General features: G+C 41.8%; 1 protein-coding gene and 1 long non-coding RNA gene across 2 annotated transcripts in view; one reads left to right on the forward strand and one right to left on the reverse strand.

Moving 5' to 3' along the window:
* Positions 1 to 2087: 2087 nt before the first annotated feature.
* LOC140916048 (uncharacterized) lies at positions 2088 to 5328 on the reverse strand. The gene is made up of 2 exons (XR_012160389.1): positions 5045 to 5328; positions 2088 to 2402 (listed from the first exon to the last, which is right to left on the reverse strand). It is a non-coding gene; the product is annotated as an uncharacterized lncRNA (long non-coding RNA).
* Positions 4886 to 14859, forward strand: part of PLPPR5 (phospholipid phosphatase related 5) — a 54381-nt gene continuing 44407 nt past the window's right edge. The window contains exon 1 of the mRNA XM_073356958.1: positions 4886 to 5252. Within this exon, the coding sequence (XP_073213059.1) occupies positions 5049 to 5252 (204 nt within the window). The 5' untranslated portion in view covers positions 4886 to 5048. The remainder of the gene's footprint in view (positions 5253 to 14859) is intronic.

Here is a 14859-nt window from a genome sequence, read left to right on the forward strand (position 1 = left end):
GTATTCACAGAATAAAGCTAATTCTGTACAAGATGTTTGTTTGTATGCACAAATGGGGAGTGTTTATGAATATGAAAACCCAAACATTTGACATTTTGGATTCTTGCAGAGTCTGATGCTGTATTCCAAAAGGAATCCCCAAGCATTTTTGTAAACTTTGCCATATCACATAGTTTCCTACTACATTGAAACATTCATAGTTCTAGAGATAAACCATAGCAAACACTCTTCTAGAACTTTTGGTTAAATTTCAGATACTAGATTAAATCACTGGGCCTTAACCTGCCACTTTTACTCATGTGAGTAATCCTTGCTCATGCAGATAATCTCATTGTCAACATTACAACTTCTTCTATGTGGACTAAGGTGGCCCTGCACCTTGGTTTATAGCAACTTCTAGAGGGCCTAATGAGAGGAAGAAACAGATTAATGGAAGATCTTATTGTGCTAGGATTCTAGAACACTTTTTTCTTCAATTACATTTTTAAAAAATGAGTTACAATATATTTGTGTCTGTTAAGTACAACACTGGATTTTGTTAGTCAAACACTCAAAGATATTTGGACTTTGCTCCTTGTTTCACAATATACCAAATATTCTGGACTGTTCAAGCAATTATTTCACAGTATGCAAATATATTTTACAAGTTACTTTTTTTTTAAGTGGCATGTTGATTTGTTTTGAAACAATGGAATTGTGGGGGGCCAATTCTGAGATACCCTGTGCTCCTAGGATGGTAAACATCGGTCCTCAACTCCAGGATGATTTCAATGGGAGTTGAATACTTCTTAAGCCACAAGAATGTCCCTGTATATTAATAGTGGACTCTAGTACTCCTCCAGAACTCGGTGGTAGCTGCTGCTGCTGGAGTCTTATACTTTTCCAGCTTGTTGACTGGCAAGAAGCAAGCATAAAATAAGTAATCTGAGTGATTTTAATCAGGAAATGTATTTCTTTCATTTTTAAGATGCTTCTGATTTAACAGAACACACTTAACAGGCATGAATATCTATAATTCTGTAGTCTTGCCGTGGGGTTTTTGATTATGTGTTTACTGCCATAGTTCAGGTTGTTTGTCACCATTTATATTATAAAATTCTTAAAACATTATCTAAAACAGCCATAAATATTCATTCAAGTCTGAAACTTTGCTTTCAAAATCTGTTTAAAAGTTATTTTATGTTTTTATACTTTTTTGCATAAAAATGTTTTAAAGGGTGGCTTTTAAATTATGAATAAAAAGGGGTGGGGGACATTATCCCTTGGTTCTAGAGGCTTGCTTATCCTCTTGTAATTTAAAATATGCATCCATTTTAAAATTGATTTTGGCTTGTCAAAGATGCAGGACTGATAGTCCTACAGAACCAAATCCTCTAAGGATTCTCAGAATAGCTATAGCAAGGGCAGCAGCTGCACAAGTCTTGTTACACTTTTTTCAAAATATTATTCTATATTGGGTCAGATCCTGCATCAGGATTCTGATACTAAGAACCACAAGCAATTGTGGCTGTGAATATTCCATTTAAACATGTACAATTTTCCACTGGTATTCCACTAATAAAATTTGCTCAGATCATGCACAATTATTCTCAATGAAAAACAAAATGTGTAGATTTTTCTATATAATTTCTCCACTTTTTGGAATCATAACCCCCCATGGAAGAGCTATCATAGTGACAACGATTGTAAACGCCAATTTGACTTTAGGGGCACGGGATCAGACTCTAACTCGGTAAACCTATTAGTAAATTACTTATCCACTTGATAATATTTCCATTAAAATCCAGGTTTTCTTGGTTGGAGTGGATGGCTCATTTTTCATTTTCCATTCGGACATTGTTTTTTCTACTGAGATAACCAACAGGGTGCTAATTGTGTAATGGTGTTTTCTGAGATTTAGTGGGGACTAGATTTTGTGATGTACTGGGAACTCAAATGAAAAATGTATAGGAATTAATATGCTGAATCACATCTATTCCAGTCTGCTGTACAATATATTTAAATGTTTCTGGAAGCCACATACTTTAGAGTGCCCAGCTAATATTTGACAGCATTATAGAGCAAAAGAAAAACAAGAGTAAAGTCTCTTAATTGTAAGCTTTTAATAATTTCTTTAAAGGCCCTATGTTGAACTTAAAAACAGCAGATAATACATTAATCATATTAACAATGAAGACCCAGCAGCCTTAGCTTACTTGTTCTTTCCCAAACATGCATCACTTTTTTGCTACTGATGACCCTCTGTACAAGCTTCAAACAGGCTCATTTTATCAGCACAAGAAAGACCATTTCCTGCCCTTTAATGAGTGTGTGCAATGGCAGTTCTGTTTGCATATCCAGGAGGAGAATTTGCCACACAGCAGGTATTCCAGAATGTAGGATGTTCACATATGTTGCATTAACTAGAAATTAAAAAGATAACATTCTCTTGGTGATTTTGTCCTGCTCCAATACACCATTTGCTGAAATAAATATTCAATTACTTTAAAATTAGTACCCCCAACAAGGAACAATTTTACATTAGTAAAAGACCAAAATCCTTGTTACACAGCACTACACCATATGCTCATATATTAAACATCAAATGTTGCCACTTTTCCTGTAGCACTCCCAGTGAAGTACAGAGGAAGCTATGGGCCTGAACTGATGCCTATCAGCGGGAGTCTTTCCACTGAGTTCAAAGGGCATTGGATCAGGCCCTGTAACAATACTTATGCATATTTTTAGCTAACTAACAATGCACTTAACATTGAGCGATTTTGACACAGATAGGTCATTTTCAGTGACTCCTGGCAGCTGCACTAAGGAAAATAAAAACTATTTTTGGGCAGAGCAGAGTTCACCACTAGATGTCTCACTGTATATTAACAGTTTATCTAACAAACTAATGAAATCTGATAAATACAAACAAATTCTTTTAAGGCCTCTTTTGGAGAATAAGTTCAAAATGAACAAAACTAGACTTGGTTTGCTCCACAGCTATAAAGAACATATTCTTTCATGCAGTAGTTAGAAATGAGTGCATGTAGATGAACATCATCTTACAAGACCATGATAATACCAAGTTAATGCTCCTGAAGCTGGGAAGTAAACCAATTTTTCAAGTCTCAAGTATGGCCAGGAAAACACTCATATACTGCATGAACAGAGAAAGCAAATCTGGTTCACAACTGAGATCAGACTTCCTGATTGCAGTAACAAAGCCAAGTAAAGTTCTAAATGAATTTAAGGTTAGCAGTGTGGCCTTGTAAAAGACCGTTTGAGCTTTTTGATTACAGTCTCTGGCTTTTGTCCTTTTGGGGCACAACCTTAAAGTTACTTATCTGTATTTGTTTCTGAGTTCTGATCTCAGAGCATAACTTTTTGAAGAATATATTAGTATATCTGTAAAAGAATTTACCATTTTTTGTTTAATCTTTAAAAAGCTTCCATTTTTAAATGAGAAGTCTCCTTTTCCCATTTATACTGTAAGTGTGATTTCCCCAAAGGATGGAGTATTTATTTGTTTTATTTTACCAAGTTAAATATACATTGTCCTCTTTCAGGTAAGATCCAATTCATGTGCTGTAGCAGCTTATATAAAGGAAATATACATATGAAGCATTTAAAAATAACACAAAAAGAATGAGGAGGCACCTTAGAGATTAACAATAACACAGTAAAAGCATTTAACCATTATACTGCTGTAAGATAGCATTGTTATAGTACTATTGAGAAGTATATTGTGGTTTCTGAGAATTTATTAGAAATTTAAACATTCTTAATGCCCATCTGCCTAAATATTTGTTTGAGGAATTAAGTTGTTTTCACATAAGAAGCAGAGCACAGAAAGTGTGTGCTTAGGGTCTGATCAGAGCCTCACTAAAGACAACGGAAAGACGGCTGCCGACTTCAGTGGGTTTGGGATCAGCCTCTTATAGTCTAACCTGGTTAACTAAATTAAAGTTCGATAAGCCTGGCGGTGAAACAGGCTCTGGGGAGCTCTCAGTCCATTCTGCTGCTGTCCCACCCTCTCATTGCCCACTGGAGTGCTCCAGGTGGGACTCTCTCAAGGGTCCTCTAGGGAGCTGCCCGCTGATCGCGAGCTGCACCTAGCGTTGGCACTAAAGAGGCAGCATCAATGTGCTTGTCTTGCAAACAAACTGCAACAGGGCAGGGTTTGGGGGGCAGGGAAGGCTAAACTCCCTGGAATCCCCGTGCAGCGTTTTGGAAAGCGAGGTTAAAGCAGATGATGAGCAAGAGGAGTCTGACAGCGTGCGTTTCTCACGGGCTGCTGTGGAGGAGAGCTCTGCACCGCCAAGTCTAGCAAGCAGCTAGCGTGGAGGAGGCGGCGGCAGGGGCTGTGCGCAAGGCTGCTCAGCACCGGCAATTATTGCTCCAGCTGTTTGGACAAAGACACAAAATCCTAAGGGTGGCGGATTTGGCAGCCCAGGAGCGGCGGCTGCGTTGCCTACCCGGAGCCGGGCTCGTGCGGACTGAGCTGGCGGACTCGGAGTGACTGTGGGATTCCCTCCCTCCCGCGGGAGGCTGGCGCTGGGCAGAGGCGTCAGGCACCTGCCCGGGGGCGGGCTTGGCTCGAACGCTGCGGCCCCAGCGCCACTGGAGGGGAACCCTCGGATCCGCTTCTCAGCCGGGCTCCCCGCTCCGGCGGCCAGGGAGGGGACCCGCCTCCCCCTGCACGTGCCCGCACGGAGCTGGCGCGGCTGCCCGGGTCTAGCCGCCGCCTGTTCCCCCAGTGCACGAGCCTGTGCCCGGGCGCAGCCGCCTGAGAGGAGCAGCCCATGGGCACGGGCTTGTGCCCGGGCCGTGCTGGTGCAGCTGCCCGGCGTTAGCCCATGGGCCGAGCCGCTGCCCGCGACTAACCAGCCTCCTGCGCTGCCCATGTGCTCCAGCCTGCGCCCGGGCGCCGCCGCCGCTGCTGGCTCGGACTAGCCGCCTCCTCCCCCGGTGGATGCCGCCGGGGAGCGAGCGGAGCGCGCAGCCGGGGAGGGGGGCTGCCGCGGCCGCCGGAGCCGGAGTGCCTGCCAGTGCCCTCTGCGCTCACCAGCATGCTTTACTTCCAGGTGGTGATCATGGCAGGGACCGTGATGCTGGCTTATTACTTCGAGTACACGGACACCTTCACGGTCAACGTGCAGGGCTTCTTCTGCTACGAGGGCTCCTATCGCAAGCCCTACCCGGGCCCGGAGGACAGCAGCGCCGTGCCCCCGGCGCTCCTCTACGCGCTGGCCGCAGGGGTCCCGGTGCTGGTGGTAAGCAAGAGCCGCTTCTCTCCTCCCCTCCCCTTCTCCAGTCAGGCGGCGCTCCGGCCCCTGGGCTGCGCTGCCCAGCCAGCGCCCGCGCGTGAGTGAACTGGTTGGCAAGGCACCCTCCGAGCCCGGGGACCCTGCTGAGAGGCAGCTGCGGGCTTTGGTGCAGGGCGAGGGCTTGGCGGAGGATCAGAATAACGGGGTATTTCCTTGGTTAGTATGAATCAGCAGCCACCATTTGCCGTGGCTGAGAGCAGGAGAGAGCCGATTTCTTGGGGGGACAAATGCCGGGGGGGGGGGGGGGGTCTTTCCCTTTCAGTCCCTTCTAGGAAGGGGCCTGCTGCTTTCCCAGATACCCGTGTGTTTGGGCTGCAATATACCCCATCAGTGGCAATGGAAACCAGGGGCAACAAAGCCCCCCAACCTCCCCCCATCCCCAACGCCCGGGGCCATTTCCTAATGTCTGCAGGGGACTGCTCCGAAGTTCATTTTTATCACGGATGTCTTAACCTGCCCCTTTCCGTTTGAAACCACAAATCGATTCCTTTCAAGAAAAAAAAGTGTGTGATTTTATTTATTTTTTTCAAAGCATGTGGGTTAGTCACCGATCAGTGGGCTATATTCGGGGAGCCTATGCTGCTAACGTCCACAAGCCAATATTTCAGCTACTAGTCATCAAAAGCTATATTTCTGTGCATTCATTTTCTGAAAGTAAGTTGATATGCAAACTGGACTAGACAGTGCTCTCTTTAGTGCACTGGGTAGGTGGGAAATAAACCTGTGCACTTGTTACTTTGGTGTGAGCTTCTGTAAATAAGGTTTATGTAAGGTTAATTTCAGTGGTTTTCTTTGTTTAGAAGCATGCAAATGGAACCATAATAAAACATCTGCCTTTAAGTTGATGAATGTACAAGTTGTAATGTGAGATGACAGGGACATTGGCATCATATAATAATCCCTGATCATGCTGTGGAGGAAAGAGTCAGAGGATCAGCCAGGGGAGTATTTAACCATTTGGGATGGGGGGGGGGGCACACAGGCATGCTGCTGTTGTTTCCACAACACTAAAGACCAGAAGGAGCTTGACAGGCAAGAAAAAGAGCTCTCCAGATTGAAAATTATTTATTTTACACATATATTCCCCTTCAGCAAGTTACCTTTAAAACACAATTGCTTTCTCATCAACTAGATTCTGTCAGTAATCTCTTAAATCTAATTTCATCATGCCCCTGTATCACCATGATGTTTCTGATTGTGTCAGATCCTCCAACACAAAACCTTAGGGCCAAATTCTGTCCTCATATTGAAGTCATTGGGGTTGGATGGGTGTAATTATGATGGATTTGGTCCTTGTTTTCTAGGGTTGAAATTGCACCCTCTGGTAGTATGTGTTGTGGAGGTTTTTAGTCCAGGATTCATTTTGATTTTAACAAGTGTTACTAAAACAACCAATTCTGTCATTTTTTAGGTTGTAGGAAAAAACGTTTTGTATGTCTGGACTATTCTTTTGCTGTTTTCAATGCCCAGATGTCTGTTTTGTTGTGTTTTGTTTTAAACTTTAACTTTTGCAACAATTTGATGTCTCCTGGGGTTATAGTAGGATTTGCTATAGCCAAGATGGTAGTGACCAAAAACTATTAATGTCTGACAGCCACTTGGTGTTTTAGGTAAAATAAATGGGTGGTTTCCATCCATTTTCTAATAGTTATATATCTACATCACAAACACCATCTCAATTGGTATTCGTTGGCACCCTTGTCAAAGGCAGTCTCAACACAATAAACTACTGATTGAATTGGTAGTGCTGTGGAAGTTAAACACAGATAAATTGAGTTTACCCACTTCTCGTTTGGGGAATATGGAGTTTAATTTAGGCTAGTTTGCCCATTTCTTTGTTTACCACTACACCATTGCTCTCTTCCCCTAGCAGAGGCCCCTCTAGAAAAGGGTTTGAGACACATTGGCAGGTCAGGGCATGGAAGCTTGCACGGAAGTTGCCTATCCTGTACCTCTCCCTTGGATAAACAGAAGACTTCAGCCTTTGGGGATGTCAAGCTGGCATCTGTAACAAACACTAAATGAAATTAATAAAGAAAATATGTTGGGCAGGCCACAGGCTAAATTCTACTATGATTCACCCTGGGTAATCCTGTTGAACTCAATGGATTTTCAGGGGATGTATTTTAGTGCACACTTCCAGGCCCATCATGCATAATATGGATGGGCTCTTTTATTTTACTTTGTTGATTTGGCTTGTTTCTTTTCTGTGGAAGAAGTAAAGCTGTTTGTTCTTTCCAAATCCAGAACTATTTATAAGCTGTTGACCAGAGTAAATCATGGTTGAACTCCACTGTTTGAATTTTCCTAGAGATGAATTTGGGTCTTTGCTACTGTACTAAGCACTCCTTTCTACCTTTGTAGTTCTTCCACATACTGGTGTGCAAGAGAACTAGTCAGTCTTTAAAAATGAAATGCAGGGAAGATCTAAAACACGTCACATGGCTAAATCTCTGCATGCATAGCTGAAAATGTAGGCTGAACACGAAGTTATGTTTCCACAAATAGAGATATTAACCTTTTAAAATGTTTGATATGGAAAAACTGTTTAATAAATATCATGTTTTGAAGTGTGTAGGAAAAAAAAAATCTCCCCCCACCTGAAAAGTTATAAACAGGAAACAAAATCCAAACAATACTCTTATTAATGCTAAATACTAGAGCTGGTTGGAAACTTTTGACAAAAACAATATTTTGATGAAAACGGCGGGGGGGGGATCACAAATTCTTGCAACGTTTTCTCTCCCGTTTTCCAAACAGCTCTGATCAGCACATGTTTTCATCCTTAAATTCACATTATTTTCCACTTAAGCTGACCAAGAATGGGAGGGCATCAGGAAAAGCTCTCTGACCCACTTTGGTACCAGATGAGCTGGAGAACACGGGGGGAGCCAACAGAGGGAAGCTTAAGGTATTTCTGCGGAGAAGGTTGTTCTTTCTTTTTATGGAAGAACATTTCTGACTGAAATGGGAGAAGTGCCCTTTAAGGAGTGTTGGGAAGGAGCCACTGTGATTCAGATTTGTTGGGCAGGACAGCTGCTTTTTTGAGGGAGGGGCCTTAGGCCATAATGTCTTACGCTGGTGGAGCTTCTCTTAATAGGTGTGAGTGAAGGCCTCTGTGTATCAAACTTGGGGGCAACTGTGCTAAGTGGGGGAATGAGTGAGCTTCCCAGTGACTTTTCTCTTCCCTAATTCCTGGAGACTGCATAAGTGGGGAGAGTCAGTTCACGGAGGAGCATGTAACGTGTATGTTTGTTTTGAATTGGATGAGTTGCAACATAAACTATCATAGTATATACTGTGATTTACATAATATTTTAATATTATACAGAACATGTTGCTGCTAATGAGAAGTTCCATGAAAGACCTATTCAATTCAATAATAAGCAACTCATCATCCATGCTTTTACACATCTAGTGACTAGAAATCCCTATGTAGAGGGAGGGGCTGCAGCTGCTATTGCTTCCCATTGAATGGAGCAGCAGCTGTGGAAGGCCTGGGGTAAAGTCTAACAGCCTGCTTGCGGGTTAGGGAAAATTCAGACTCCAATGTTATACCTGTTTTATGTGATCTTCTTGCTGGGAGATATGAATTTCATATTATTAGGACATACTATAAGAAAGCAAAGTGTGTGAGGTGTCATTTTGAGATCAGGCTCCATGCTATTCAATGTACATTGCAATATTATTTGTAAATGTTTCCCACTTTTAGTTATGCCTTTAGATATAAAATCATGACATATACAAGAAGACGTAGCTGCACACAGGCATACTGTTTACACTGGGAGATATTAAGTCATATCTTTTTAGAACACACTAAGAATACAGTGCAGTGCAAAATGTGGAAGAAGTTGAAATTATGAGATCTCAGTAGAAGAATTTAAATGGCTCCAGTGATGTGAGGTCAAGATCAATGGATCTGAAGATCCAATAGATTGTCAGTAGAATCCATAGGCTTGGCTTTTCCTCCTGACTTTTAATGTGAGTTGAGGATGAAGTAGCAGCTTTAGCTGAGACTCCTTAATTTTCCCGGTTGAAGAAAAAAATGTCCAGAATGACACTTGTATCCTGAGAAATTATAAAAACCTTCTTTATAACTTGAAGTCAAATGTAAAGGTGAAAAGAAATATGGTCTTGATTCATTCTATTTAAAAATATGAAAAAAGAAGCATAGAAATTGTAAGTTTTCTGTTCGGTGCTATTTAAACCTTTTCCCAAAGTGCCAGATTTTGCTCAGCAGGCTGGTTGCTTTTTTAGATTTGTTATGACAGATGTAGTTTGAGAAATATACGTCAGTCTAATCTTTTAGCTTCCAGTGGAAATGATTTGTAGAATTCTCATCTAGTTGCTCATGTTTTCAAAAGCTACAAAATGATCCGGTCTGCACCATTTCTTTCTGGTAGACCTTAGTAGTGTTTTGTAAAGGTCAAAATGATTAATTGAACAAAAGAATGACTTTAGTGGATCCACATACTATTGCATATGATTGAATTTGACAAAATTATTTAAGCAAATAATCAGTGTGAAACAATGGATGATAGGAACTATAATGTATACTGACTGCTTTATATAAACCAGGAGGAGATGACACATTTTCATTAATACATTGTGTAAACACTAAGAATTACCTCATGCTAATGTTGTTTGCTTTTATATCCAAGTAATAAGCATAAAACATTCACAGTTCTATTTGTTTAGGCAGATTCCTAGCATATTCATATTTTCCCTCTAAATCAATTAGTAATTTGTATTTTAGCATAATCCTCTTAATATCATTGAAAAAATGAGTTTCATGTAGAGCACTGTGTTGGTTTTTTCGGTAGCCTGCATGAACTTTTGCATTGTTGCAACCTAAAGAAGTAACCGATGTCAAAGTCAGATACTGTTTGGGCTAACTTAGATGCAGAAACTCCCTTCTCACTGCTCTTTTGGAGCAAGGACTTCTGCATCATATGTAATGCATATTGAAAAACATAATTCCAAGTATACATACAAAATGATGCACTCTAAATTAGCTGTTACCTCTCAAGAAAGAGATATTGGAGTCATTGTGGATAGTTCTCTGAAAATATCCCCTTAATATACAGCTGCAATCAAAAAAGCTAATAGAATGTTCGGAACCTATAAGACCAGGGGTGGCCAACCTGTGGCTCCGGAGCCATATGTGGCTCCTTGTCTAGGCACCGACTCCAGGGCTGGAGCTACAGGCATCAACTTTCCAATGTGCCGGGGGTGCTCACTGCTCAACCCCTGGCTCTGCCACAGGCCCTGCCCCCACTCCATCCCTTCCTACCCCTTCCCTCAGCTGGCTGTGTCCTCGCTCCTCCCCCTTCCTCCCAGAGCCTCCTGCATGCCACAAAACAGCTGATTGGGTGGGAGGGGGAGGTGCTGATGGGCAGGGCTGCCGGTAGGTGGGAGGTGCTGGGAGTGGGGCAGGGGAAACTGATGAGAGGCTGATGACGTATTACTGTGGCTCTTTGGCAATGTACATTGGTAAATTCTGGCTCCTTTTCAGGCTTAGGTTGGCCACCCCTGCTATAAGACAATATAAGATAATAAGACAGAAAATATCATAATGCCCTATATAAATCCATGATATTCCACACTTTTGTGTACTGCATGCAGCTCTGGTCATCCCATATAAAAAAAGATATATTAGAATTGGAAACGGTACAGAGAAGGGCAACAAAAGTGATTGAGGGTCTAGAACAGCTTCTATATGAAGAGAGATTAAAAAGACTGGCACTGTTCAGATTGGAAAAGAGATGACAGAGGAGGGGATATGATAGCGGTCTATAAAATCATGAATGGTGTGGAGAAAGTAAATAAGAAAGTGTTATTTACTCCTTCAAATAATACAAGAACCTGAGGGTCACCCAATGACATTAATAGGCAGCAGATTTAAAACAAAGAAAAACAAGTACACAAAATGCACAGTCAACTGTGGAATTCCTTGCCAGGGGATGTTGTGAAGTCAAACTACAATAAGGTTCAAAAAAGAACTAGATCAGTCCATGGAGGATAGGTCCATCAATGGCTGTTAGTCAAGATGGTCAGGGATACAACTCCATGCTCTTGATGTCGCTAGCCTCTGACTGCCAGAAGCTTGGAGTGGATGATGGGGGTTGGATCAGTTGATGATTGCCTGTTCTGTTCATTCTGTCTGAAGCATCTGGCACTGGCCACAGTCAGAAGACAGACTATCCAGCTTATACAGACCATTGGTCTGACCCAGTATGGCCATTCTTATGTTCTTATGATCTGGAAAAAACACTGTAAAACTTCACTTTTCTTTATGTCAAATTACATATGTATGCTTGCCCATGTGGGTAAGTTAATACACACTTACGGTTTACAAAGACTGGAACTGAGACCACATTGAGAACAAGGAGAAAGTATCACCACAGCTTTCATAGATCTCTGCTCTTTCCTCAGCACATTTGCCCCTACAGGTTGCCACTATCTGAGTTCATCAGACCTGGGACTACTACATTTAGTTAAGACTGGTTGAAAGTTGTGGGCCTGTGCATATGTGCACCTCAGTTCCTATTTTCTGTGCAGAGCCACAACTACTGTGTTTTTGTGTGTGGGGGGGAGATACAGGAGTCGTATGGCATCCTATCAAAATTGTTTTCATCCTGTTGATGCCTCTTTCAAAACTGCTGCAGGTCTCATACATTCTCCTTCTTATACCTATGATTGATTCCTTGTGCTATTGCTCCGGGGACTGCTCTTGTGTCACCCGCTTAAGAGTGTTCAAAATATTCTTGCAAAAGTGTAGTTTTTAGTTCACTAGTCACTTCATTATAGGTTTAGTCCTGTGTAATTTACTGTAGTGCATTTTAAAAAGAAGAGTTGCTGGATTGTTACATTTGGGCGGGGGGGGGAGGTGTCAGAATTTTTGTTTTCTTTTGGTTTTATTCTTCTTGGTGCTTCTTAAAGGATTCAAGTTCTGCCACAAAATATTTCCTGGAGATGTCTCTCAGTGAATTCACTGTGCCATGCACAGGAAAAAATTTCTCCATCAATTACTCACTTCTCAACCCAATCAGAAAGCAGAGCACCTTCACACTGAGTCCTCCATCCACTTTGGCATGGTCAATCATTCCATGCTCATCCATGGTACCAAGTGGATTTGGTTTTGTTTCTCTGTGTGCTTTGGTACCATGGGAAAGATCAAAGCAAAAGAAAAGGAATGCTTGATGACAGATCTTTTAAGATACTTTAATGCCTTTGAGCGTGGCGCTAAAGCCCTTAACATTTAAGTGTGTCCACAGCGTTGGGTTTCATGGCACATGTACACTGAACTCATAGCTTTTCCCAAGGCTTATCCTGATAGCCACCTTAATATTCAATAAGTTGGTCAGAACTGAGACAGGCTGATCTTTTTCATTCCTTGAAAAATACAGAAGTCACCTTTGATGTTCTGTCTTGATGCAGACACCAGGGACCTTCTGTTAGGATTCATATTCACCATTCACCATGTTATTGCCTCCTTTGAGTCTTTCTGCTATGTAAGTGCTATGTGCTTCAGTTAGAGCTGCTTCCTTGGACCCTTTCCAGGATTACACTTGGCCATGTGACCTATATAACTATAGCTATGTCCTCCTCCATAGATCTTTTTATAAACACTGGTGAAATATTCTTCAGACCTGCTTTATGGTGATTCCAAAGTAGATGTCTAAGGGTATGTCTACGCAGCAACTAGACACCCACTGCTGGCCTGTACTCGCTGAGCTGGGCTGCAGAGCTCATCCATTGCAATGTAGTCTTCTGAGCTTTCGCTGGAGCTTAAGCTCTGGGACCCTCCCACCTCACAGGGTCCTAGAGCTTGGGTGTTAGCCCAAGCCCGGAAGTCTACACAGCAATGAAACATCCCCGCAAGCCCGAGTCAGCTGGCACAGGTGTCTAGTTGCTGAGTAGACATACACTTAGTGATTTCTGTACAGTCCTAAGGAGACTAGAAAGACTCCTTTCATTTGATCCCTCCTGACAAGAAATCAAGGAAATTGGATAATTGGGGCAGGAAGGCATACACACCCACAGCTCCTTCTAGCAGGGCAATAAGTCTCTAATTTCTGATGTCCTGGTAAGATCATCTTTTGTGTGGCAAAATATTAATTACTGAGAGTCCTCCAGACAGTAAGTCATTTAAAGGTACCATCCAAGAAAGCTTGGATTAGTCCGAATGTTCTCTCGGGATGGATTTTATACTTGGCACCCATCGCTGTAATATCTGAACTCCTCTGCGTGCTATTCCACAAATAAATGTTTTTCCTCACATTATAGTTGGATACCCAGCTCCTAAATAAACCCTGCATCTACACTTGCACATCAAATGGAAATGTTTTTTTCACGTGTATAATGAGAAAAATCTTCCTTCCTGATATGTGACCTATCTAGTAGTTCTGAAACATCTTTGATTAGCTAAAGCTGATTTACAAGTGACTCCTTTGATGGTACTTTTGACAGCTATTAACACTTGACATGAAAAGCTAGCCAATAAAGCTCTCTTCTCACCAGCTAATCAAATCATTCCCGAAGGGCCCCTGCATCTTTATATCCTGTTTAAATCCAAAATGCAACCATGGGATATGAATTTAACTTCCATATGCTGAATTTAATATTTAAACAAATCAGTGAATGACTGCTACATTTCATTTTCTGAAATTGTTTTTTCTATTAACAATTGTCTCATCCAGACTAGTTATTCAGCTCCAAGCCCTTATGTCTCTACAGTACTTCCACCTTTATAGTCTTCTGTAAGGGCAAAACATGTTTCCATTTTCACACAGAGGTTTTCCCCAAAATGCTTTCAGGATTCCATTTGAACCAGCCATGTCAGCTTTTCTGTGTGAGATTTTTTCCTTCATCCTCATGCTTCACAAGAAACTAATTTCCACAAATTGTATGTATAACATGCTGTCAGTTTTTACCTGTGAGAAAAATGAGTTCTAGAAAGTCTCCATTTTTCTTGTTGGTGCCTGATGGTAAAGCAAAGCGGAAATCTATACTGCATCAGTTTCTGTGTGAAAGAGTAGTTGCATCGCAAACGTCTATTTTTTTAGTTTACTGCTCTCAAGATATCTTAAGGTTCATCCCACCAGATCTGAAGTTATTCAGTACTAATTTATTGATCAGACAGGGTTATACCTTTTGGATTGTTGTCATAGATGTCAGGGCAAATACACTGTTTTAGAATCTCATTCTGCTCTCATTTACCCCTGGGTAAAACAAAGAGGCCAGTGAAGTTGTAACCTGTAAATACAGGATGTAAATCAGGACCTTAACCTTTCTTCATTGGGGGTCATTCAGTTGTGTGTGTTTTCTCCTCCTGTTGACATTTTCTGGGAATCCAAACCACCATAATGCCACAAAAGATATGTATGTATACCAAAAACGGAATTCATAACGCCCACTGTGTTCACTACATGCAGTGCTTAGGAATGCCAGCCAACTCTGGGCCATGTGTTTCATTCTATGGGATGGGTCAGGAGTCTGTTTTCAACAGCTGAATGCCTGTTTGTCCTTAAATGATGCACTTATGGTTAAG

Source organism: Lepidochelys kempii, chromosome 8 (assembly GCF_965140265.1).
Source record: "Lepidochelys kempii isolate rLepKem1 chromosome 8, rLepKem1.hap2, whole genome shotgun sequence".
Lineage (NCBI taxonomy): Eukaryota > Metazoa > Chordata > Testudines > Cheloniidae > Lepidochelys > Lepidochelys kempii.